The sequence below is a fragment of the Anas platyrhynchos genome, chromosome 1 (assembly GCF_047663525.1).
Source record: "Anas platyrhynchos isolate ZD024472 breed Pekin duck chromosome 1, IASCAAS_PekinDuck_T2T, whole genome shotgun sequence".
In the NCBI taxonomy this organism is placed as follows: domain Eukaryota; kingdom Metazoa; phylum Chordata; class Aves; order Anseriformes; family Anatidae; genus Anas; species Anas platyrhynchos.
Genome location: NC_092587.1, coordinates 90,200,698 through 90,224,231, shown reverse-complemented (window position 1 = coordinate 90,224,231; position 23,534 = coordinate 90,200,698). Strand labels below are relative to the sequence as shown.

Here is a 23,534-nt window from a genome sequence, read left to right as displayed (position 1 = left end):
CAATGAAGTCAATTGTCAGCCAGACTGCAATGACAACTCTCTTGAGAAGTTAGTGCCCTAGAACTTCTGGGAAATAAAAAACCAAAAACAAAAAAAACACAAAGATGATGGCTACTCTATATGCAGAGGCAAGCTTTATTCTTCCAAGGTGAACTGCACCACCGGGCCAATGGCTGGTAGAACTCCAATACACCACTTATGTTCTAAATAAAGGCTGCTTTGAGGCCTCAAGTGGATACTGGCCTCACGCCAAACTCCTGAGTAGGGGTAAACTTCAGCTCAGAACCTAAAATAGACAAGCGACCAAAGCTTTTACAAAAATTAAATTATGATACTGTAACATGGCCAGAAGAGTCACTTTAGAACAGCGCTAGTTGATTTCAAGGACGCAGTAGCACCAGAAGTTCATCTCTGGATTCGAAGTGTTGTTATATGCAAACATATTTGTATCTGTACTTGTACGATTGGCACGATTGATCTCAAATTAACACCAGCAAATTGTTGAAATACTTGATTTTTCTTGCACAGTGATTTTTCTTACACAGTATTAGCAAACCTAACATACCCCTAGAAGTCATGTCAATTTTTATTTTACTAGCATCCGTTACGAATTGCTTGGCAGAGGAAAATTCCTTTTACGCTTTTGCTGTATACTGAGAAGCCTAATCTTTTCCATTAAAAAATAAAAAAATAAAAGAAAATTAAATGGGCTTGGGCAAAATACAAGTCCTATTGCTTGCAGAAAAACAAAGCAAAACAAACAAGAACAAAAACACCAAGAGAACTCAAAGAATAGTTTTAAATCATGACATTTGCTTTTAATATTTACACCTGTAGGTAGGAGCTGTGATCAAATACACGTCTAGAAAGCCATGCAGATCTGAATCCCAAAATGACATTAGCAGCCTCGTGGAGGCAAAACATGTCATCGAGTCAGCTGCTGTAAGCCAGCAGTTTAGTCTTGGAAACTATGTTCCCAGATACATGCCCTTTTGAAACACTTATTTAGTAAAAGGCTGCTACTGGTTCCACTTTGTGTCTTACCTGAGAAAGAACTGGGAAATTCAACCTCAGGGAAAACAAAGGCCAAAGTTTGTTTGAAGTTTCCTAAGGTCTGACTCCTCTAAGTCCTTGTTTCAGAATCCATGTAACTGATCAGATTCCAAGCCAGGAACTTCAAGTAAAAGACAAAAAGAAGTCACTGCCTTGGACACTGGTTTCATGGAATGAATATTTGAAACCCTGACTAAATTACTCTCATTAAAGTCAAACAACTGCTTTCATCTTTCTCATCAGATTTAATCCACAAATGCACACACACTGTGTTAACTGTTTGTTTCCATACTGTTTCTTTCTTTTTGTGAAGTAAGGACTTAGTCCTGTTTTCTAGAAAAATCAAAATCAAAAGACTTACTAACACATTCACTGTAGTGAATTCACAGTAAACTCTCTCCTCTGCTCCCCAGTCTTCAGAGTTAATTTCAAGGAAGCAAGTTACTAGTATATCAGTTACATGGTTGAAAATAAAGTGCATAATGATAGTCACTGAGAACTTCGGTGATTTCATGTTAGCACAGTTCACAGCAGTCCTCAGCAACATTAATAAAATGCCATTAAAATATTGTTAACGTGAGTCCAAAAAAAAAAAAAAAAGAAAAAGAAAACAAACCTAAGCACACATGAAAAATAAATTTTGTATAAATGAAAAAAAAAAAAAGAAAAAGAAAGGAAACTGAAATTGAATCCCTAGCCCCTGCCCTTAGTGGAATTGATCCTACTATACAGCTATCCCAACATGCAGCATCTGAAATGAAGAATCACAGTCTGTTTGCTTCCCTTCACCTATTCCTGAATTCAGCTTGCAGCTTTCTGGTGTCTGACTCATTTCACTTCGTGCTGGCGAAGATGTACTTTGAGGGAGATCTACAGAGAGCATGTCAGATGAAGAATCTCGGCTCTCTGCTGAAACAGCAATTTGTGGCCAGCTACCCTCTGTTTCATCATCGCAATTCGTCCCTTCATCTGACTCTTCCAGCTGCTGAACAGATTTCAAATACTGTTGTAGGAGTCTGTTGTCGTGCTCATTACTAGAGCTCTCTCTACTTTGTCCACATTCCCCATGGCCCTCCTCTACATCTGAAGAATATTCTGAATTATTATTGCCACATCGTTTGACAGTTTCCACCGAAAGAGAACCCTCAGTTCCTTCTGTCAAACTCTTTTCAGAGCTACACAAGTCACCAGTGTGAGTTTGATCAGCCATAGAAGAATGAAAACCAGAATCCGGGAACTGTAACCAAGACTTTTCCTGAAGAACATCACTAGCTGGAACTAACCAAGCAGAACTAACATCTGGTGGGGTTTCTTGCTCAAGAGTGGATGCTCGAACAGATGGTTCAGGTAGACAGGAATTACTGGCTGGAGGGATCCCCGGTTGCCAAGCGGCACCTGCATTTTGTGTAACAGTAAGCTGCCATTGTTGAAGGGATTTAACCTGTAAAGTATAAAGAGAATTTTGTTATAAAATGCAATTTAAGAAGTACTTCAGTCTGTAGAGTACTTCTTGCAATCTGCAACAAAATACTTGTATAAGATTTAAGGTCAAGTGAACTGACCAACATGTCACTATATTTTTGGGACAAAATATTCTTCCCACTGTTAATAGCTTTTAAACTAGACACCAAATACAACAGAGCACACAAGCCTTCTGTTTCACGTAAAGAATTTATTTTCCTGAATAAAAAGGAATCTGCTCTAAAAAGAGGAGAGGAAACCTTTAGGATATAACCCATTCTTAAGAAAACAGTCAGTTTTTTAAGATCGGCTTATTAAGAGATGTGTTAATAACTCACCTACTTTAGAAATTAGTTGCTCAGAAGTGACACAGCTTGATGCTGTTTTATTTGCCCTGAGCATCTAGCAGTCACATCAGTCTTCAAGTCTACAACGCTTAGTTTTCTTTCAATTTTCTCCTTTTCATACCAAGCTGTATTTTAGCATTTAGTTACAGAGCCAGTTTATTGTCTTAAAACTTCTGAATATAACTTATCCCCAGAACACTAGTATAGCCAAAAACATGTCAATAAGATTCTCATGAGCCGTAACTGGAAGAATGAACTATATTCACTGTCTCTTTGGGATCTCCAGTATGAAATACCTTCTCAATCCTCGTGTAAGCAGAAAAATAAGAAGACTGAAGTTATTTACCTGGTTCCAAAGAAATCTGACAGCTTCTTCCTGTACAAGCCTTTGAATCTTATCTTCCTCTCTTTCTTTTCTAAGCCTGCAAGAACATACATCCAAAGTTATCTAGATTAAATAACATTCAGTAAACAAGATGAACAAGAAAGCACAGAAATAGCTGGTTATAAGACTGAATTGTTGAAAACAATTAACGTTATTGCAGTCTGTCTTGTCATCAATAGCCAGTTGTTGAATTTCCAGCACACATTTCTTTTTCAAATTTACATTAAGATTGTTCCTCCCTTTTGCTGTAGCATATTTATTGAATTACTAATATCTTAGGAGCATTATTTATATAAAATTTATATCTTACATATTTAAAAACTTTGGCAATGATCTCCTCAAAACATGGATCCATATCATCATAAAACTCAATCACATTTATGATTGTATCACACAAGACAGAGGGAGAATCCTTCCAACCATTGACAGAGAAATGACTCTATACGGACGCTTAACAAAGAAACTTTGTAATTGGCATAAGACAAGTCAAAAAAACATTCTTTACTGTTGCTACTTTGATTGTGCAGCAAAACATGCAAGTCCGGGCAATAAAGGACTTGAAAAAGTTGATTCTAACCCAACCCATTCATAGAGGGCACTTTGAGAGGATGAAAAGCTATGTGCAGACCATGTACATCTTACAGGAAGTGTTCCTTAACTGTAGCCATTGTTTTATATTACTAGTGCTAGTTTCTACTGTGAATAGTTAGACCCATTTATAACTCTTCTGAAATATCCTGGGGCAACGTTTATATTAATTCAGATATGAATACCAACAGCATGATTGCAACTTACATTTCTATTTCATTTGTTAAGCAAATTATGTGCTCTTGCATTCTGCTTAGGCGAATTTCATATCGCACTTCTTTGGCTCGGGGATGAAAGTTCCTTGTGTAAAATCCCCTCCAGCAGGCTTGAAGCTTGGTAGCTGCTTTAGTCATTCTTTGCAGTTCAGCTGCACCTTCATCGACAGCAGGTAGAGAACCTGATTTTTCTCCTGCCACCTGGTCAGGACAGAGAGTTGTAAATCCTGATTCAGCACCTAGTGAGGTGCTGGGCTGACGGTGCAGAACTTGGTCTTCAGAGGATGCCGAAGAGTTGCTAGCATCAGCCTGGTTAGCTGTTACTGGATCAGAAGATGGTACCTGCACATTCTCTATTATATTCTCTTCAGTTTCCACACTTCCCGCCACTTTGTTAGAGTGCTCTCTTGTAACCCATTTTTTGTCCTTGTTAGCTGTTTCTTCTCTATTAACACCTTTCACAAATTCACTAAGTGTACTACCATCATCTTCTAGGCCCAAACTGATCCCATGTAACTTCAGGTCTGAAGTAGGAGACACCGGAGACAATCCTGAAGCAACTGGCATGAAAGTAGACTCTGACGACAACAGGCTGCTGTTGAGTTTGTCTTCATCAGTCTGTATATCTTCAAGGTATAGCTCCTTGTGACAATCTCTTTCAAGAAGAAATGTGTTCTTCACTGCATAGGAATGATCATCATTCGCACTTGGTCCAACCCAACAATTCTTCTGGATGACACGTTCTAGATAGGTAGAAAGACATATTCAGAAGTCATAGTACTTCAATAACACAGTTTCATTTATAGGGATTTACATTTTATTTTAGATAGTTATAAACTGGGTGTGTAAGATCCCAAACGCTAATCATGACAAGCATTACTTCTACATAACAATAATGATAGTAGCTATTCATCTCAGCAACATCTATGAGCCTCACAAATGAGTAGAGTGAACTACACAGACTGCCTTCCCATGGAGCAGTTACTCTTTGATCAGATGGAACAGCCAAAGTAATAACATTTTCATTTACTGGAATGTTGTTTTGTTTTGTTTTTTACCTAGCCATCTTACTAGCATTTCAAGACATGAATAACCACAGAATGTATTTTTAGAGAACAACTTACAGCTTCAGTTGAAAATCTCCAAAAAATAATAGAATAAACTAATAGCTGGGCCTCATTTCAAAATTCTCTCCAGAAAGCTATCTGCGGTCAAAAAACATTTGTTTCTACCGTTAGATCACGGGTGCAGATTTACGTCTTACCACTTTCAAGAACTATCTGTGGTGGCTGTGCTGGACTGCTCTGTTCGTGAGTAACTGGTTGCGTCTTGTTGAGAGTGGGAGATGTAGGTGGTCCTTCATTTTGGTTTTGATTCATCAGCTGCCTCTGGTGGAGCCTAAACACAGAGTTCCAACAGATCTTATGTTTCTTTTTAATTTTCTTTGATATAGAAGGCATCTAAAAAGCTATCAACTACTTGAAAGGAAACAAGCAATCAAACCATTCTAAAACAAGAGGCTAGTTATACAGACTCCTACACCTACTAGACATCAATAGGACTACTCACAAAGCCAGGGTTTGCACAGGCTGCTTCTGTTCCCCTTCCTTCTCCCTCTTTGTTACTTACAACAAACAAACAAAAAACAGCATGCAATTCTGACTATCAACTGAAAAAAAAACACCAAGTATCTCTACACACAAGCAAGGTCTGCAGATACCTTAAGTGTCTGCTGCAGGACATGTTATGTTTGTATGTGCAAAGAGTTTGAGGAACGGAGGGGGTCTTTTTTATGTTTGAAAATGACTAAGTCAAGAAAAGGGTATCCCTGTACCCTAACACAAAAATCAAGTAACAGTGTTGCCACAAACATATAATCATCCTTTACAATCTGAGAAAACACAAAATTTATTTCAGTGCAGCTAAATTCAAAGACCAGGAGGTAGACATCAGAAAGTCAACTGGCGTTAAAAATTATGCGTGTATATATTTCTCTGAAATGGCCCCTACATGTCTGCAGTTTCCTCCTGAAGATCAATCTATACTGACAAAGCAATTCCTTCCAGATGCTCCCACGTTTCCAGCCCTTTTGGATGAAATAATGCAGTTCTCCTTATACAGCTTTCTACCCATACTCTATGACTTATTTAGCTTGCTCCCCTGACTCTTCCACTCTAATGTTTTAGCAAAAAAATTGTCAGTAGTGGTCCTGGCAAACAGTGATGCCTGTGTTCTTAAGTATTCTGGGTTTTAATCCCAATTAATTCACCTCACAGGAGCAAAGTGCATGACTGTAACTCACCACACCCACTTGCACAGTCCCTAGCAAAATAGCTCCTGATTGCAGAACCAGCAGGACCTATTGTGGCCCCTGATGACAGAGCCAAGTTTCCAGATAAAAAAGCTGTCGAGAGCATCATCAGGAACAGTGCCCCTCAAAGGACAACCTTAAAAGAACACACTAATAATAAAAAGAAGAGGCTAGTTCACCCATGTACTACAATAGTCTTTATTTACAATTAGAACAACAGTCAAATCTGCTCCTTTTTGAGGATTTACTCATGGTCCCTGCAACAAACATCCAAGTAGGTAGCCTATTTTAAACGCAGTCCTAACACAAACCACTTTCAAGACTGACTCTAGGGCACCCGGCAAACAGGAAAACACTCCTGCTGCTGTCTTGCTCCTCATCCTGTACCTCTGCCACTCTTCCATCTCCTGCCCTAACTGTTGCTTTGAAACACTTGAAAGGAAATGCTATTGTATCTAACATAATGAGACATACAATTGTGTTCTCAATTGCATTTTGTAACAGAAAAACAAAAAGTTCTCACCTTTGCTTACTTAGTATTTTTTCCAGTTTGGCATCTTCTTCAGTCTGGAGACCGTATGTAGATATAAGAGGGCAAACAGTAGCTAAGTACTGGACTAACTGAACATGCTGCCCAGGTCGATATGATCTTCCTTTACCTTGACTGTAGAGCCATTCTGCTTTTAAACTGTTAGGAAGGGAGGAAGATGGTTACAATTAATGTACAGCACACTGATGTGTCCTGGAGTACTGTTCTTCTACAAGCTAATCCACAAACCTAACCAAGACTTCGAACATGAGCAGTGCCGGAGGAACTGGGATTTTCATTACCAGAATAACGAGTGAAGTATTCCTCACATAAACATTGATGAAATGAAAAAGTCTCTGACAAGCACTGTGCATTCTATTTTATCTGTGTACTCTTTAAGTGTTTTGGTTTTATAACCAAAATTCAATTTTTTGAAATTATCAGCAACTTTAACAGAAAAAGGAAAGATCCCACAAATGCACAGAATAGCTACAGAGAGCAAATCTTGCTGAGGGTCTCCAGCCACCATCTGTTTCTCAGTTAAACTGATGATGGTCTTCAATCTGAGAACTCAATATAATATATCCATATAAAATAATACAGAAAACCCCATCAATAATGAAAAAAAATTAGAATTGCTACAGGTAGCTCTTCAGGAACTTCGTAATATTCATAATATGCACTGAAACAAACAGGAGTGGTTTCCCTCTGACCAAAAAGGCAGCTTTTTATTTTACTAACTTGGGAATAAGATAGTAATATCTTGGACTGTCTTAATGTATTGAACTGGAACATGTTATACTTGATGATGGAGATATTTTCAGGGAATATTTATATGGCTGGACTATTCTGATGTCAAGAACTTCAAGAAAACATCTCCACTGTCATACAGACATCAGTGATATAATGACTGCAGTGATACAGTTAAAAAAAAAAAAGTGAGCAAAATGATATTTAACTAATTGACAAAAAATATATACAAATCAGACCCTTTATAAAAGGGCATGCCTGAGCTTCTCCCAAGATAATGGCTTCAATATTTGCCAATTGTCTCATTCTACAAAATCAAAGCTTGTAAACCTGAGAGGAATAACAGACATCATTGATGAATTGCTACCAGAATTTTGCTTTTTAGAAGTACTAATGTGAGTGAAGTAAGGAAACCAAACCTTAACTTTATAATTCTATTTAATTGAAGGTGTGATTTTATATAGTAATACTAGTGTAACCAAAATAAAAAAAGAAAAAAGCGTTAATTGGCTGGGGTCTCGTATGGCCATTAGCTAGACAATTTCAAATCATTAGCACTTTCCTATTTTTTATTATGTAAAAATTGAACTTCAGCTTACAAAAATCTTGATTTGATAATTTTAGAGATTTAATAACATGATGTTACCTTTCCTTCTGAGAAATTACATATCCATCAAGAACTTTAAGGTTCAGACACCAGCTGACAATATACGGCCTGTAGTCAAAGCCAGGGATAGAAGGTGTGGCCATCACACAAGGATTGTTCATTATTGACAACTGTTCCAGTTGAGAAAGAGAAGCCAGGAAAGAAACCTGGAGAAAAGAAGATACTTGTCAACTAGAGGGAACCAACTGATTACAAGATGTACCACATTTGCCTAGTTACACTATACTTCTTGCTCAAAACAACATCATTACAATTACACTGAAAAATCACATTTTCTTGTTAAAACGTGAACATCTTTTAACGGACCTTCTATCAACTCCTGTCATTTTCCCATTAACTTTCCTGTAAGTAGTATAGCCCTTGGGAAGCATTAGCTTCTCTTAAAATCTGGGAATTGGGCTTTATGTATAAAAAAGGTATAGTATTCCAGCTTACTGCAGCAGGTATAGAGATGTCGACAAATCAACAGCAAGCTGAAGAGCTGAGAAACACTGTCCTATTTTGAAGAAGAGACCAATGCATTACCAAATAAGATTTTTCTTCTCATGTGGAAGACTAACTGACATGTTTTTTTTTCCTTATATAAGGAAACAAAAACACCATGCACACAAAAAAACAACAAAAATAACCCAATAAAGATAAAAAACACAGTCCGGATATTCATTTCTCTTACATCGTGTTTGAATAAGAGATAAAAAGACCATAATCTAAACAGAGCAGCTAAGCAGCTACAGAAGCCATCTGCAACACTTTATCAGCTCAGTTTTCGACCTTCAGACAATCATGGCAAGCTCTTTGAGAATTTTCTCCTCAAAGTTTAGACATTCTGACATCCCTGATCGATATATGAAAGCACAAAATAAAAAAGGCAAAATTTCTTTAAAAAAATGATTTAATAAAGTTAAATTACCAACTTGTGCAGCTAGAGCAAGCATAGTTATTACACAAAGTATTAAAGGTTCCTATCTTTTTCAAAATAATCTATGCTGAGAGTCCATTTCACTTACATCCTCAAAAGAATTATCCAGCTATTTCCTATCACTCTGCTTGAATACAAGGTGGTATCTTCTACATCTTACCTCATTTAAATCTCTGATTTCATTTTCTGCCAAAGAAAAAACAGTCAGATTCTGAGGTAGGCAAACAGGGGCAGTACGAAGCGAAGTTATAATATTTCCATGCAGCAACAAGGTCTATGAAGTAAAAATATGGTATTAAAATGCATGCTTGATCAAAAGAACAAACAAATAACTTTTTTTCCTCCAGATAATACGTTCACAATACACACTGAACAAAAGATAATAAAGATAATAAAGGCTGTCTGGCATCTTCAGAATCGTTTTTGCTTATCCCAGTGAGGGCAAATTTGTTTTTATATTTAGAGCAAAATTTCCTCATGAAACGCAGAAATTAAGTACATAGCCATGGATACAAAAAGTGTAGCTTAAAATATTTTCTTCTATGCAGTGTACACGATGAAAGAGTTAACACTATGTTTTGTCTTGATCCACATCACAGGACAAGAGAACTGAGTGCTGTAGAAAAGATCTTACCATGTTATCTTAATCAAAATCATTAGAGTAATTACAGAAGCACTACATCAGTTTCTGCAGCTTGAAAACAACAAGAACTTAACATTCTTCCTTCTATAAGTTAGTGATTAAATTAAATTGTTTTAAGAGCTAGCATGTTTGAATAAGAAATGCTTTTAAAAGGCAAAAGTTTTCAAAGCAGAATTCTTTACACAAAGGATTTAAGAACAACAGAGAAAAAACAACTACCTTTAGAGACAAAAGCTTGGAGAGATCTCCCAATTGAGATATGTTGTTGTCTGACAAATCAAGATGCTGAAGAGATACACAGGAATTGATTTGTTCAATGGCCTACAAAAATAAGTCAGTTACAATACCTTTTTTAGTCATGAAATAGAAACATATGTAAAAAAAAAATACAAATTATTTTGGAAGCTAACAGCACTAAATAACTAAGCCAAAATAAGAACTTAGTTTTTTTGTTTGTTTGTTTGTTTTCATTTTTTACCAGTTGAATTTTAAAGATGATATTTTTTTTTTCCCTATTTTGGGGGCTACCTTCCAATTCTCATTAAATTTTAATTTCAAACCACCTATTTATTTTTATCCACTTGCCAATTCTTGTCCAGAAGTTGTCTTCTTCCACAGACCAGGGGTCACAAAGATTCAACATTTGTTCGCATTAAAACCAGAAGCAGAAATGAACATTTATTTGCAGTGAAATGAAACGTTTTAAGGATTGCCTTTTCAGTGTTTCCCAAATTTCTACTACATTACATTCTGGAAAACGTGTAAAAGGCTGAGTACTTTACCTTAAGGTTATTTCCTGACAAGTTTAGCCATTCCAGATGCACCAACTCCTTCAGCCCTTCCACATACCCAATGCTATTATGAGGCAAGTTTAGCACCCGGAGCTTTGTCAGTTTTGCTACACCCATCATTCGTACCAAACGATTGTTGGCTACAGACAGCTGCAGATCAACACAAATAAAAGAAACATTTTTAACTACTAAAGTGCACAGACAGAATAGGCTTTTATTTTTAGTGCTTAAAAATCCAATCCAATGGGAGCTACTCTAATGTATATATTCAAATTTCAAGCAAATAATACAGACAAGAAACTACAAGAGACAGGCAATAAATTACTAATCAAAGGAAGTAGTCCTCCCAACTCTGCAAACTTAGATGAAATCTTAATCCTAACAACAGCTAATAAAAAGAGGAGAATAAATAAGGAGACATCTCATATGAAAATAAGCTTTTAAAATCAGAATTGCTAAATCATTGTATAAACTGTTGTAATGTTCCCAGTATAAAATCATACTGTCACCGTGGCAAAGGGCAAAATATATTTCACTGTTCTCAAAAAAACCTGTTGTGCTAACAGGACTGTAAATCACAAACTTTTAAAAGGATAAATCCAGATTAAAAATACCCTTTAATAACACAGCCATAAAGTTGGCAGACTAGTGAGGGTTTACTGCAGCAATAACACCCACATCTCCAGTGTCAGTTTATCTTGGCTGTAGAAGCTGTTTAGGTGACTTCAAGCCTATTTGGAGGCACTTTTAGTGCTGGTTAACAGACTTGTACAGCCTTGTCCCAGGGGCATTAACACACTGATTTTTGCAAGCACGCTTACCACTGTTACCACTAATACCCCCAGGAACCTAAAAGGAATGTTTCAAAATTGAGGATATTACAGTTTGGGATAAGCTCTAGCAACATCAGGGCTTACATGACTCAATACATTAACAAGACAACAAATCTCTCCCACTTCACATTTTTATATTTTCTATTTGATTGTTAACCTAACCCAACTGGCTTGTTTCTTCCTGTAAATGTTACCAATACTCTTCAATTACAAAAATGTTACCAATACTCTTCCTCTGTGAAGAGTTCTGAAACCCAAACAGGGAGAGTCCTGTCTGTAGGTCTGCATGTTTATCTTTTTTTGTTTGTTTGTTTATTTAAACTACAAAGTTGTTTTTTTGTTGTTGTTGTTACAAAGATCAAGCATTCCAAAGCTAAAAAGTATCAAAAAATCAGAGTTCACAGTGACCTTTCTAAACGTTAACACCATCCCACTAGGATTTATTTAGTTTAATTTTAGCTACCTAAGCAACCAGCAGAACAGCCTTCCCTACCGCCACCTGCAGAGCTACACTGAAAACAAAGCTTTCTATTTCAGTTCACTGCTGTTTATTTTTCCATGAAGACAGTAACGGATGACTTACTTCAATTATATAAGGTGGCCTTAAAGCAGGAATACTTTAGGTGGTATCTCAGTAACATTATTTTGTAGCACATTAAATTCAAGTAACACTGACCTGCATCAGATTCCTGCATTTTTCCAAGTGCTCCAATTTAATTATCTGGTTCTTGTCCAGAATCAGAGTGTGAGTATCAGCATCACAGGGTAAGGTTGGACCCAGCTTTTGCAATCCTTGACCTGACCAGTTAACTACCAAACCTTAGAGGAAAAAGAATTAAAAAAAAAAAAAAATCAAACAAAAAGAGAACACAATGAAACTCAACACCTGATATATGAGAATGTGTACTCAAAGTGCAAAGCAAGACAAATTGAACTGTTTTTATAACATATGCAGTTAATTCATGGATACAAATGACCTTTTCTACTTAGAACTGAAGCAAATACATTAATTCAGGCTACATATGTTGGAAAATCTGATCCAGTTATTGAAAGATGGGGATTCTGCTCTTTGTTCCAGTAAAAATCTCTAGTGCAGTTTTGGGAAGTCAGTAGCTTCAGACTCTCTGAAGTGGGATGCAGAGTGAAAGTTAGGCAGCTATATTTAAAGGTGTGATCCTCAAAACCCAAAATTTCAAAGACAACTATACTCGGATTTTGTCAAAGATTCCAGGTTTCGAGCAGCTTGATAACTTCTTACATGCAGGAGCTCTCTCCCTAAATTCCTGCTTACAGACAAACCCAGAACATGCCAAATACACATAGGTAGGATCACACCCCACCCATAGCAGCAACAACACCTAAGAAAAATAAGTACATTACAGCAAAAAAGGGAGGGAGCCTGACACAGTGGTAAGCAGCCTCCACCCTCTAGTCACTAAGAACATAGGAAACCCTACAAGGATACAGGCCAATGAACTTCTCCTTCCTGGACAGATTCATCAAACACCCCACTACTGTATCTGAAGATGACGGCACCTAACCCATCTACGTGAAATTTCCACTTGACAGTCCTCAGCTTGAAGCAAAGAAGCAGCCTTATCACAAACAGGTCCTCTAAAAGCTACAGCAGTGAATTGAAGTCTAGTTTCCTCTTTTTCTCCTTTTTGCTCTATTTCAAAGCAAAAATATTATTAGTCTGCACCATTTTTTGAAAATGCAGTCTAGGCACAAACTCAAAAAGGAGGTTTCAACCTGTGAAACCAAAATTGGCACCTCTCTGTTGTCACAAGTTGGGCGCTTAAACCTCATGGAAGAAATAAACTTAAGACTCAACTCCTCTTTTAAAAATCTCCATTACACATTTCAAGACACACTTCCTTTTAGCGGCTTGGCTACTGCAAAACCTACTCTTAAGTATTTAACTATTTTATCAGGTAGTGAACACGTCCAATGCGAGGCCAAAGATTCCACTCCAGGACTTGAATGTCCAAACCATTCAGTGCGTCTTGCCAAAAGGTTTTGGTGCTTGTATGCGTGATGATCAGATGAATTTTTAATCTCCCTGCGTGGTACCTAGTCAAAAGCCAGAACCCAGCACCCGCCCATACAGCCATCCTAGAGACCAGGTGACGTTCAGGCAGGAGCAGATGTTAAATACGCCAGCATGGCGTTTAACTGACAGAACACAATTAAGATGCCGGCTGTCAGGACTGCTCCAACACAGAGCTAAAAGCACAGCGCTGGTTATTGGTTATCCGCAGGGACCTGGGCTGGCTGCCTCCCCGTGCTGCCCCCTGCCCACTGCCATCCCCACACCTTTACCCCCTGCTCTGCCCCCCCCGCGGCACCGCTCGGCCTCCCGCCGAGGCGCTGTGCCAGGCCGTGCCCCCCACAACCACCCCCGGGCCCCTCTCACCGCCGCTGGGCGCCGCCCCGGGGGCCGCCATGTCCCGGCCCGTCCCGCTCGGCTCCTCCCCGCCTCAGCCCCCGCCGGGCCAACGGCCGAGGGGCCGCGTCCCGCCCGCAGCTCTCGCCCGGCCCTGCCTCTTCCTCCCCGCCCCTTCCGCCCGGCGCTGCCTCCTCTTCCGCCCGGCCGCCGCCCGCCGCCGCCATCATGAAGTAAGCGCCGCCGCCGGGCCCGGGATGCGGCCCCCTCCCCATCCGCCGCCATCCGGCGCCCGGGATGCGGCCCCCCGGCCGCCATCGCGCCCCGGTAACGCCTTAACCCTTCTTGTGTCCCTGCAGGGTGGAGCTGTGCAGCTTCAGCGGGTACAAGATATACCCCGGGCACGGCCGCCGGTACGCCCGCACCGACGGCAAGGTGAGCGCCGCGCCGGGCACGGACCTAAAGATAACGTTAAAAATAACCTTAAAAAGTGCTCCTAATTAGTGGCCTAAGGGGTATCAGCCTAACGCAGCGGTCTCGTACGGCATCTCCTGCGAAATGACAGCTGAACTGGGCCCACTGAACCCCCCGCTGATCTCTTTAGGCCGTATATAAACTTAAAATCAAACAGATAATAACAAATTAATCCATTAATTTCGTAAGAACGCGCAAAGGATTGCGTGTTGGTCTCTGGGTGGTGCTTACATCAGTTTCTGATTCCCTTCATGCGTTCTGGAAGCACGTAGCTAATGGAGAGCAGGCAGCTGGAAAGTGTCCCAGGGGATACAGGTGTTGGCACTGCACCTAGAATGCACTGCACACAGGTCGGAGGGTGAGTTTCACTCAGAAAAAACAAGCTGTTTATTCTGTCAGGAGAAGAAACATCGGAATATTAGGCCTTACTGAGAGAAAATTAAATGAAGCCTGAAAAATTTATTCTAATGGATGAGGTCCCTTAATCTAAGGAATAAAATCCCACACGTTCAAGTTACTAAATTGTGTTCTAAGGTTTAGAATTGTTAGGTGTGTGAAGAAATAAAAAAGTATCAGTGTTGTAAAGCACTAAATCAAATAATTATTTAATATTCCAACATAAGTGACAGTATCTCTCATAAATGTAACATTTACACAAAATACTCTTTCTTTTTTTTCCTCCTCTCTCTAGGTTTTTCAATTCTTGAATGCAAAATGCGAGTCTGCATTCCTTTCCAAGAGAAACCCCCGTCAAATCAATTGGACTGTCCTCTACAGGCGCAAGCACAAGAAGGGGCAGTCAGTAAGTATATACCATCGAACGCTTCTCTGAAGTGTTCCCCCCAAAAAAGTGCAGTCACAGGTCTGTTCGAATAGAGGTAACTTCAGTATGCTGGTGGTAGCAGAAGCACGACCCATATGACCAGAATAAAGTGGTCAATAATGGTGAAAGTGTGGATGTATTTATACAGATTTATATATTGTTTTATACTTGGAAGGTAAATAGTTCAGGAATAGCATTAGATGTGTATTTTATCACATTTTTGAAGGCTTTTTCAGAATGGGAGTATTTGTATAATAACTGCATGAATGGTGTATATTCAAATTTTTTTTATAAAGCTTTACATAAAATGGGCAATGCTGTTTTATCAGTGGACTGTTCAATTATTTGGACTCATAAACTTTCAGAGTGGTGATAGCGTAGAGAGCTGCTAATCTGGTAAATCATATTCCCAGACAGATGATTTGGGGGATGATGGTTGGAAGAACGGTTCACATCAACTTTTTTTTTTTGAAAACTTTGAGTTATAACTAGTAGGATGTCTTTGCTATGGAGTTGTCATTGGATAGAAGAAACGTGGCATGTTGATACGAGGTATTTTCAGTGCTCATGCTGAAACTTGTACAGCAGAAGAGCAGTTAGAAAGGCTTATGTTGACTCTTAACACCGACCAGTTCACTTAGAGAAAGAAAGATGATGCTCAATGGCTTATTAGTCTGCTTTGGCAAATCAAGAAATTACATACAGAATAATTTTATTCCTCGTTTTGGATGTATGCAATTCTGTAATAGCTTCATGCTTAGCTGCAGCTTGTTGCTGTAATTGTATTTAGCCTTTTACTTCATGTCTTAGGATGCTAATTGTCTTCATGTTCTGTCACTTTAGGAAGAGATACAAAAGAAGCGTACCCGCCGTGCTGTTAAGTTTCAAAGGGCTATTACTGGTGCATCTTTAGCTGAGATTATGGCTAAAAGAAATCAGAAGCCTGAAGTTCGAAAGGCACAGAGGGAACAAGCTATTCGGTGAGACAGCAGGGTTGACTGGAGCTATCCCTGGCATTTTGGAGATAATTAATGTAACTACAAGAGGTGTACAAGATCTTGAACTGTAGCTGAGCTCTGTATCATAAGCATTAAGAGGGTGAGGGGGATCAGTATATTTGGAGGTAATACTGTGTAATCTCAGCAAAAAATTCATAACAGCAGAGAGGGGTTTCTTCTTACCCTCTCCCTCTGAAAATACTGCTGCTGTCACACAGTTCTGTTGTCTACATGGTAGTCTTTCAAGAGGTACTGACTATAGAGTATAAACCGGAAATAATGCATTCTGTTCTTGATCTTGGGGAGCTCTCAGCGTGACTGAAACAAGGAAGCAGGGAATGGCAGGCATGACTGTCACTTGTTCTCTGTGAATTAACAGGGCTGCAAAAGAAGCCAAGAAGGCTAAGCAGGCCACCAAGAAGACAGCTGTTTCTGCTGCAAAGGTAAGATGCAGTAGACGGACAGAAACCACAAAGTATTTATCTGGAATATACCAGGTTGTAATGCAGCACTCTTCCCACACTTCACTGGAAATTCTCAGTTGTGTTCAGAAGAAGCATTTATTCACCTATTTGGATCTGGAAGCACGTGGATCAAATTTTTGTACTGGGAGTTACAGCTGTATGAACAGCTGAATAGAACAAAATGATTTTTCCAGAAAAAGTAAAAGTTACAGTAAAACCACTTTCTGATTAGATGTCAGAGATGCCCAGTGGCTTAAAAACTTGCCTAGATGTTACACTAGAAACTTGGTAGCAAAATACTGATGAGAGCTACCATACGCTTCATTACTACTTATTATAATACCAAATGTTGGCATCATACATATTGGAGGCTTCCAGTGTTTGATAACAATCTGTTAACTCTAATTCTAATCTGATTGTTAAATTGCCTAATTTCTGTAAAAATTCTTAAGTGTAACACAGGGACACTTTCAAGAATGCAGATAAACTGCATCTCACTCGTGTTCTACTGTTTCTCTACAGGCTCCAACAAAGGCGGCGCCGAAGCAGAAGATCGTGAAGCCAGTCAAAGTGTCTGCTCCCCGTGTTGGTGGAAAGCGTTAACTTGCCAAACTGTTACCTGTGCTGAATAAACACCTGACCAACTTTTATCACTTGTGCCATGTTCTCTTCAACTGTGTGATAGATGCTGAAGAAAATTAAGGGATAATGATGTATGCTTCTGCAGACTAATCAATACACCCGTGCCATTAAACATTCAGTTTTTTAGAGGATCTATTGTGCTAGAAAATAAGTCTTTAAATGAATGCAGTGATTCAGGTGGCAGGGAAGATTGAGCTGATGTTTGAGGAGCTGTTCTTGCCTAAGGACAAAAACAGCACGAGTACAAGCTTGTTCTGCATCAACACCAAATGTCTTAAAAATAAGGTTTTAAGGTTGATGAGGCAAACTAAAGGGCTGTGAAGCTTTACAATCTCTTAAGTTACATAAAAAGGTAAATACGCTTCTTGCATTGTGAAGCAGATAATTTCGAGATGTAGAGAATAAAAAGAGAAATGGTTTCAGATATTGAATGGATGTTTCACACATCACATTGCTCTTAAATGCAAATGTTGAGATGCAATTCCTGGGTCCGGAACTAAAACCACTGAGGTGCTGGAAGCCTCTGTCAGGAACAGGAGAGTTTCTAAGGTCCTTCCTCACGCTCTGCCTCAGTTAAATGGGTTGTTTGTCCTAGTATGACCATTCTGCAAACATATTCTAGTTAGTTGTACTAAAAACATTGATAGTAGGTTGACTGAGCTTAAAATGGAGCTGACGGTATGCATTACTTCAAACTCATTTAGTCTCATAATTAACATCTGGAATGCAGACGTGGGTTCCCGTAGTCATTCTCTTCCACTCCTAGAAGGTGTGGCCATTTGTTAAACGTTCCATGTAAAGGATGCAGCTCTCCAATCCAGTAGTTAGGCCAGGTAGGCAGTGTTCCCAGCCTTTCCCTGAGCTTTGCCGGGCAGTAATAGCCTTAGCAAAGGAATGTTCTTTGACTTCCTGGAAGCAAGGAGAAAATGAACCTTCTCTCTTTGTTTTGGATCTCAACTGATGCCACATGTAAGACCTGCATGCACTTAATCCAAAACAATATTCCACTTGGCAAATACCCACTTCAGGGCCTGTAAGGAGGAGGCCTTTACTACAGACAGTTCAGCTGTTACAGCTTTTGAAAATAAAAGCAGACTACTGTTTGGCTTTCAACACTGTTGCTAGCTTACAGCTCCTTTAAGGGCTTTGTTGATGTTACTACACTAGCTAAGGAAGAAGCTCTTTATCATACTTGTGCTTCCTGTGGTTCATTTGGACTTAAAAAATACAACGAAAGTAACGTGCTTTAGGTTATGGATTACATTTTGAGTTCTATCATGCTTGGTTTTCATTAATAAACTAAGTTCCAGTCAGATGGAGCTTGCAACCCAATTAAGTAGTTTCAGCGTGATTGCATCAGTGGACTGGTATCTTTTTGAACAATTATTCTTTTTACTATCAAGAGCACAGGAGCTGCTCATTATTTTGAAATAAATTGAAGATACTTTCTAAACTGGTTAATAGTCTTGGAAGGAGCTAGAAACAAGGGAAGGAAAAATGTTCCATGTTTTTACTTTAGGGAAAGGAATTTTTAGTAATTTATGAAGGCTGAATATACCACTGAAAGTTGCCTGTGTTAGTGATGACTACACACAAGACTGGTACAATTTTACAGGATTTAATAGTGGTATTGAGTAGCTGGGACACTACATACATGCTTGTGAAAGTTAGTCTTAACATATGTTAGTCTTAACATCTTGCATATGAAGTTCCTCAGTTGAAAAGCAGAGAGAAGCTTTTACAAACAATCTGTTTGAAATACCAGTAAGGATAGAAATGAATGTATAGTCAAATACAAGGAATTAGTATTTGTTAATGCCTTGAAGCTTGCAGGTAACACCTTCCGTGAGATACATAGTTACGTACAGTGTGCCTCACTCGTTAACACCGGATATTCAGCTCAAACATAGATATAATGCAATGAATTCAACAGAAATGCATAAATTGAAATCCTTGCACTTACCTAATGCAACTTAATTGATTCGCTATTAAATATTTATCACTAAAAATTTAATACTTAAATTTTTCATAGGCCTGTGGAATAATTTAACTTGAAACGGGCCTCTAGAGGCTACCTAGCCCAACCCTTTGCTGAAGGCATGTCTAATTAGATGCGGCTGCTTGGGCTGTACCCAGCTCAGTCCTGAAACAACTGCAACCTTGGGAAAAGATGTTCCAACATTTGTCCACCATGGTTTAAAAAATAAAAAAATAAAGTGGGTAACTGGAACTTTCCGTGCTCTAACTTGTATCTGATGGTTATGCAACTCAGAGGGGTGGGTCTCGGCTTTCTCTGCCTGTTCTGGTGAGGCAGCTGAGGACAACAAGGCCCACAGGGAGGGGGCTTGGACCAAGGCACCACAGCCCCGGAGGCTGAGGGACCTGAGGCGACATCCTTCATACTTGGGGGGGTGGGAGGTGCTCACAGCACTCAATGGTGTAATAAATGGCTCAGTCTTCAAAACAGGACTATAATCAAAGTTTACAATTTATTAAAGGAATAGAGGTAAGCAAAGAGCGCTGGGTGTGCTGGGAGTCTCTGCTCCACCAAGACGCACACCAGTTACATCAAGCAGCTGATTTTTATGCTCCTAGGCTAATACATATTCATTACTACTTCTAAAACAACCAGGGTTATTATAATTAGTTTCCGGAATCCAAACCCTCCTACTGGAGCATGCGTATCAGTCTCCGGTGGTCCCTCTGGGGGTCTCTCCTGCTGAAGGCTCATAGTCTTCCTCCCTCTTGTCCTTCTCCTTTGTCCACCTTGGCTGTATGTCGGAGACTTGTGCAGCGTCCCCTGCAAGCTTTGTCTTTCAGTCGTTCTTCAGCTCTCCCCGTCTACTTAAGCTCCTGGCCAGACAGCAGAGACTTGCGTAGCGTCCCATGCAATAGTCATAATAGTTAGCAGTTATTCTGAACCCCCCAGATATCAGAGACTTCAAGGAAAAGCCTACAACTACGTTTCCCTTCAAGCTCTCTATTGACAGGAATTGCTAAAACATTCCTTTGCAAGATACAAGAGCTATATACGTTAACCACTCTGTTTTTCTTCGACTTGTGGTTATACAAGGGTCTGTAGGACAGAAGGTCACATTCATCCTACTGTGCGGCCCTAACATTGTTCCATATTGACAAGAATCATATGAACACGTTGTACACTACCGTCACTGTTGAAGACAGAGAAAAACATCTGAGCTCTCCCATAGGATTGTCTGAGGGCTCCTCAGAGAAGGTAGCGTTCCCGATCCCCTGGCCAGCATCTTCTTCTTGCATCCCCCCAGGGGTAACTGTACCTACTGCTTACCTAAAGTGCCTGTAAAGCAATGCACGGAGCATGGGAAACGAACAGGATGAGCTCGAGATCTGTGTTCGGTTGCAGGGCCACGATCTCATTGCGATCACAGAGATGTGGTGGGACAGCTCGCATGACCGGAACGCAGTCATGGAGGGCTCTGTCCTCTTTAGGAGAGACAGGATGTCGAATCGAGGGGGTGGGGTTGTGTTGTCGACGGAAGGAAGACACAGGCGCTCAATATGAGTGATCAGTGAACTTCGAGTTATTGGATAGCTCAGCCGTTTTTTATATGATTCAATATAATTAGCTCATACACATTGCAAAAGCTAAGCTCACTATTGGTTAGTGCAACTTTCCCTATCTTATCAGCTAGCTCCTCATTCCCTCAACCGTTATCCTGTCTTAAGTACGTTCCCATCCACACACTGACACAATGCCTTTGTCCCTTGACTGGCTTCCCGCCATCTCCCAGACTCATATGAGCTGCGTTCGATACTTTTTTAGCTCGCGACCTCCAAGTTGCTCAACATTCACATGACCTACTTCACTTAACCATTCCTCCACAGGGTTGCCCTTTATGTGAGGGAGCAATTAGAAGGTACCCAGTTCCAGCTGGGGGAGGGTGATTGACAGGCGGAGAGCTTGCGAGTAACAATTAAGGGGTGGGCTGGTAGGGGAGACACTGTGGTGGGGGTCTACTACAGGTCTCCAGCTGACAGATGTGATCACTGAACCTCTCTCTTTCATCTTTGAAAGGTCCTGGAGAACGGGTGAGGTGCCTGAAGACTGGAGGAAAGCCAGCGTCATGCTGGTCTTCAAAAAAGGTAGGAAGGAGGATCTGGGAAGTGACAGGTAAGTGTTCAGGGCGGGGCTGCGCCCCCCACTTCGTCCGACGCCGCTGCGCCCCCCACTTCGTCCGACGCCGCTGCGCCCCCCACTTCGTCCGACGCCGCTGCGCCCCCCACTTCGTCCGACGCCGCTGCGCCCCCCACTTCGTCCGACGCCGCTGCGCCCCCCACTTCGTCCGACGCCGCTGCGCCCCCCACTTCGTCCGACGCCGCTGCGCCCCCCACTTCGTCCGACGCCGCTGCGCCCCCCACTTCGTCCGACGCCTCACAAGGTAAAGCAAGTGCTCAAGCTCCCAAACACAAAGCCACTGTAGGACCCATGAATGCTTACCTGCTCGTTTCCAAATTTGAGTCGCTGCCGAACGTCTTCATGGGGCAGTAGCATCATCAGGGTTTTCCTTTTCTGAGTAGTCACCCCCGATGTTACCTGTTCATAGAGTCTCCAAAGCTATATCGTAGAAATGGTAGAAAACGTGAAGAAAAAGCAGCCTACTCTGAAATACTGAGTCTGTTTCAGCAGAACCCTAGAAAAGCACCTTAAGTAGTCTAAACCTCAAACTCTCCTGGAGTGGCAGTTCTTCCCATCATTCCTCATGCTTATTATATAGCAAAGGTCAAATGATCTCCAGCTGGCAGATTTCACTTCACATGTGTGGAGTCATGAGACCTTGTGGAATAGGCTCATCAACCTGGCTTCTGTGTTTTAGGTTCAATTGCTCCTTATCGCTAATAGAAATAAGCTGACAAGCTGCTTAGTGGTTAGAGTTGACCTAATTAATTAATTACGAAAGGCATATAAGGGTCGTATTTCTGCTAGTCATTCTGTGACGAAAATTAGTACAGAGTCTGTTAAAATAAGATAAATCAATGTAAATAAAAGAAATAAAGAAAAAGAAATGACCTTAAAGGCAAAATTGCTGTCATAGATTTTCATCTGTCTAGTCACGACAGATAAAGAATACAGCAATCAGAAAGACTTTACTTGACATTAATGTTGTTTAAATTTGCTTTTCTGAGATCTCTTCTTTATGCCAGACTTTTCAAAATCTAGCGCCATGACCTCCGACTGCAGTATTTACTTAGGCTGCATATAAACTATCACGTATAAATGCCAGGATCTGGATCCTCACTCCCTGTTCAGGTCAAGGACCAGGCTGAAAGTTTAGGCTTTAATTTGGTTACAGGACTACATTGCTGTCGTCGTGGTTTCCCCCGGCCGGCAGCTAAGCACCACACAGCCGTTCACTCGCCCTCCCTCCTCCTTCTCTGGGATTGTTCAGCCTGGAAAAGAGAAGGCTCAGGGGCAACCTTATCGCTCTCTACAGGTACCTTAAAGGAGGCTGTAGCGAGGTGATGGTTGGTCTGTTTTCCCGTGTACCTGGTGACAGTACGAGGAGAAATGGCCTGAAGTTGTGCCAGGGGAGGTTTAGGTTGGATATTAGGAAGAACTTCTTTACCGAAAGGTCTGTTAGGCATTGGAGCGGGCTGCCCAGGGAAGTGGTTGAGCCTCCATCCCTGGGTGTCTTTAAAAGACATTCAGATGTAGAGCTCAGTGATATGGTTTAGTTGGAGACTGGTTAGTGTTAGGTCAGAGGTTGGACTCGGTGATCTTGGAGGTCTCTTCCAACCTAGATAATTCTGTTTTTCTGTTGCAGTCTCCCAGCTCAGAGCCAACCACCTATTAGTCTGGCGCAACGGATTTGTGCATTCCTTGCACTAGCTGTTCCTTCACCTCCTCTTCATGTACAAGGACACGCGTCTCTTTCACGCTCCTTCAGGAGTAAACAAGCCAGGAGAGATTAAAGCCTCTTTCTCCAGGTCAGTAAGATCCCTGCCTTTGGTTTCGTTGAGAATTCAGGCCCTAACAACTCAAGTGTCTTCTGGACGGTGTTTCTTCTGGGTAGGATAATTTCATTTCCCTTTTGAAGACTTACAGGGATGTAGTAACAAAAGCAAAGGCATAAAACGGTACCTGAGGCACAGGCTACTTTTCAGCCTGCAGCAGACTATAGGTATGATATCAAAGGATGATATCATACCTATATCAAAGGATGATATCATACCTATATCATCTATCATGATATCATATCAGGAAACGTAGAAGACTGC

The 23,534-nt window shown here is 40.5% G+C and overlaps 2 protein-coding genes and 1 long non-coding RNA gene across 4 annotated transcripts; 1 reads left to right on the top strand and 2 right to left on the bottom strand.

Moving 5' to 3' along the window:
- Positions 1–1,329: 1,329 nt before the first annotated feature.
- Positions 1,330–14,096, bottom strand: CEP97 (centrosomal protein 97). The gene is made up of 11 exons (XM_027449529.3): positions 13,909–14,096; positions 12,169–12,311; positions 10,651–10,809; positions 10,088–10,189; positions 9,386–9,499; positions 8,286–8,452; positions 6,884–7,048; positions 5,314–5,447; positions 4,042–4,792; positions 3,208–3,283; positions 1,330–2,494 (listed from the first exon to the last, which is right to left on the bottom strand). Exons 1-11 carry the CDS (start codon positions 13,937–13,939, stop codon positions 1,778–1,780), a joined length of 2,559 nt encoding a protein of 852 aa, XP_027305330.3. The 5' UTR covers positions 13,940–14,096; the 3' UTR covers positions 1,330–1,777.
- RPL24 (ribosomal protein L24) lies at positions 14,030–17,287 on the top strand. Its single transcript, XM_027449530.3, has 6 exons — positions 14,030–14,111; positions 14,238–14,313; positions 15,044–15,154; positions 16,019–16,155; positions 16,553–16,616; positions 17,160–17,287. Exons 1-6 carry the CDS (start codon positions 14,107–14,109, stop codon positions 17,238–17,240), a joined length of 474 nt encoding a protein of 157 aa, XP_027305331.1. The 5' UTR covers positions 14,030–14,106; the 3' UTR covers positions 17,241–17,287.
- Positions 17,288–18,881: 1,594 nt separating this feature from the next.
- LOC139998745 (uncharacterized) lies at positions 18,882–22,736 on the bottom strand. 2 transcript variants are annotated; one of them, XR_011803616.1, is made up of 3 exons: positions 21,757–21,873; positions 20,587–21,415; positions 18,882–20,132 (listed from the first exon to the last, which is right to left on the bottom strand). It is a non-coding gene; the product is annotated as an uncharacterized lncRNA (long non-coding RNA). The 2 variants fall into 2 exon arrangements; XR_011803615.1 differs by lacking the exon at positions 20,587–21,415 and having other exon boundaries at positions 21,757–22,736.
- Positions 22,737–23,534: the final 798 nt, after the last annotated feature.

Bases quoted from the DNA above. Each gene is read 5' to 3' on its own strand.
- CEP97 (XM_027449529.3), bottom strand. From the start codon at position 13,939: ATGGCGGCCCCCGGGGCGGCGCCCAGCGGCG. The intron at 9,500-10,087 runs GTAGTTGTTTTT...TTTACTTCATAG, and splicing joins CCAAGCTTTTGTCTCTAAAG to ACCTTGTTGCTGCATGGAAA. The intron at 8,453-9,385 runs GTAAGATGTAGA...TCTTTTCTCCAG, and splicing joins AAATCAGAGATTTAAATGAG to GTTTCTTTCCTGGCTTCTCT.
- RPL24 (XM_027449530.3), top strand. The intron at 15,155-16,018 runs GTAAGTATATAC...CTGTCACTTTAG, and splicing joins AGCACAAGAAGGGGCAGTCA to GAAGAGATACAAAAGAAGCG. The intron at 16,617-17,159 runs GTAAGATGCAGT...GTTTCTCTACAG, and splicing joins CAGCTGTTTCTGCTGCAAAG to GCTCCAACAAAGGCGGCGCC.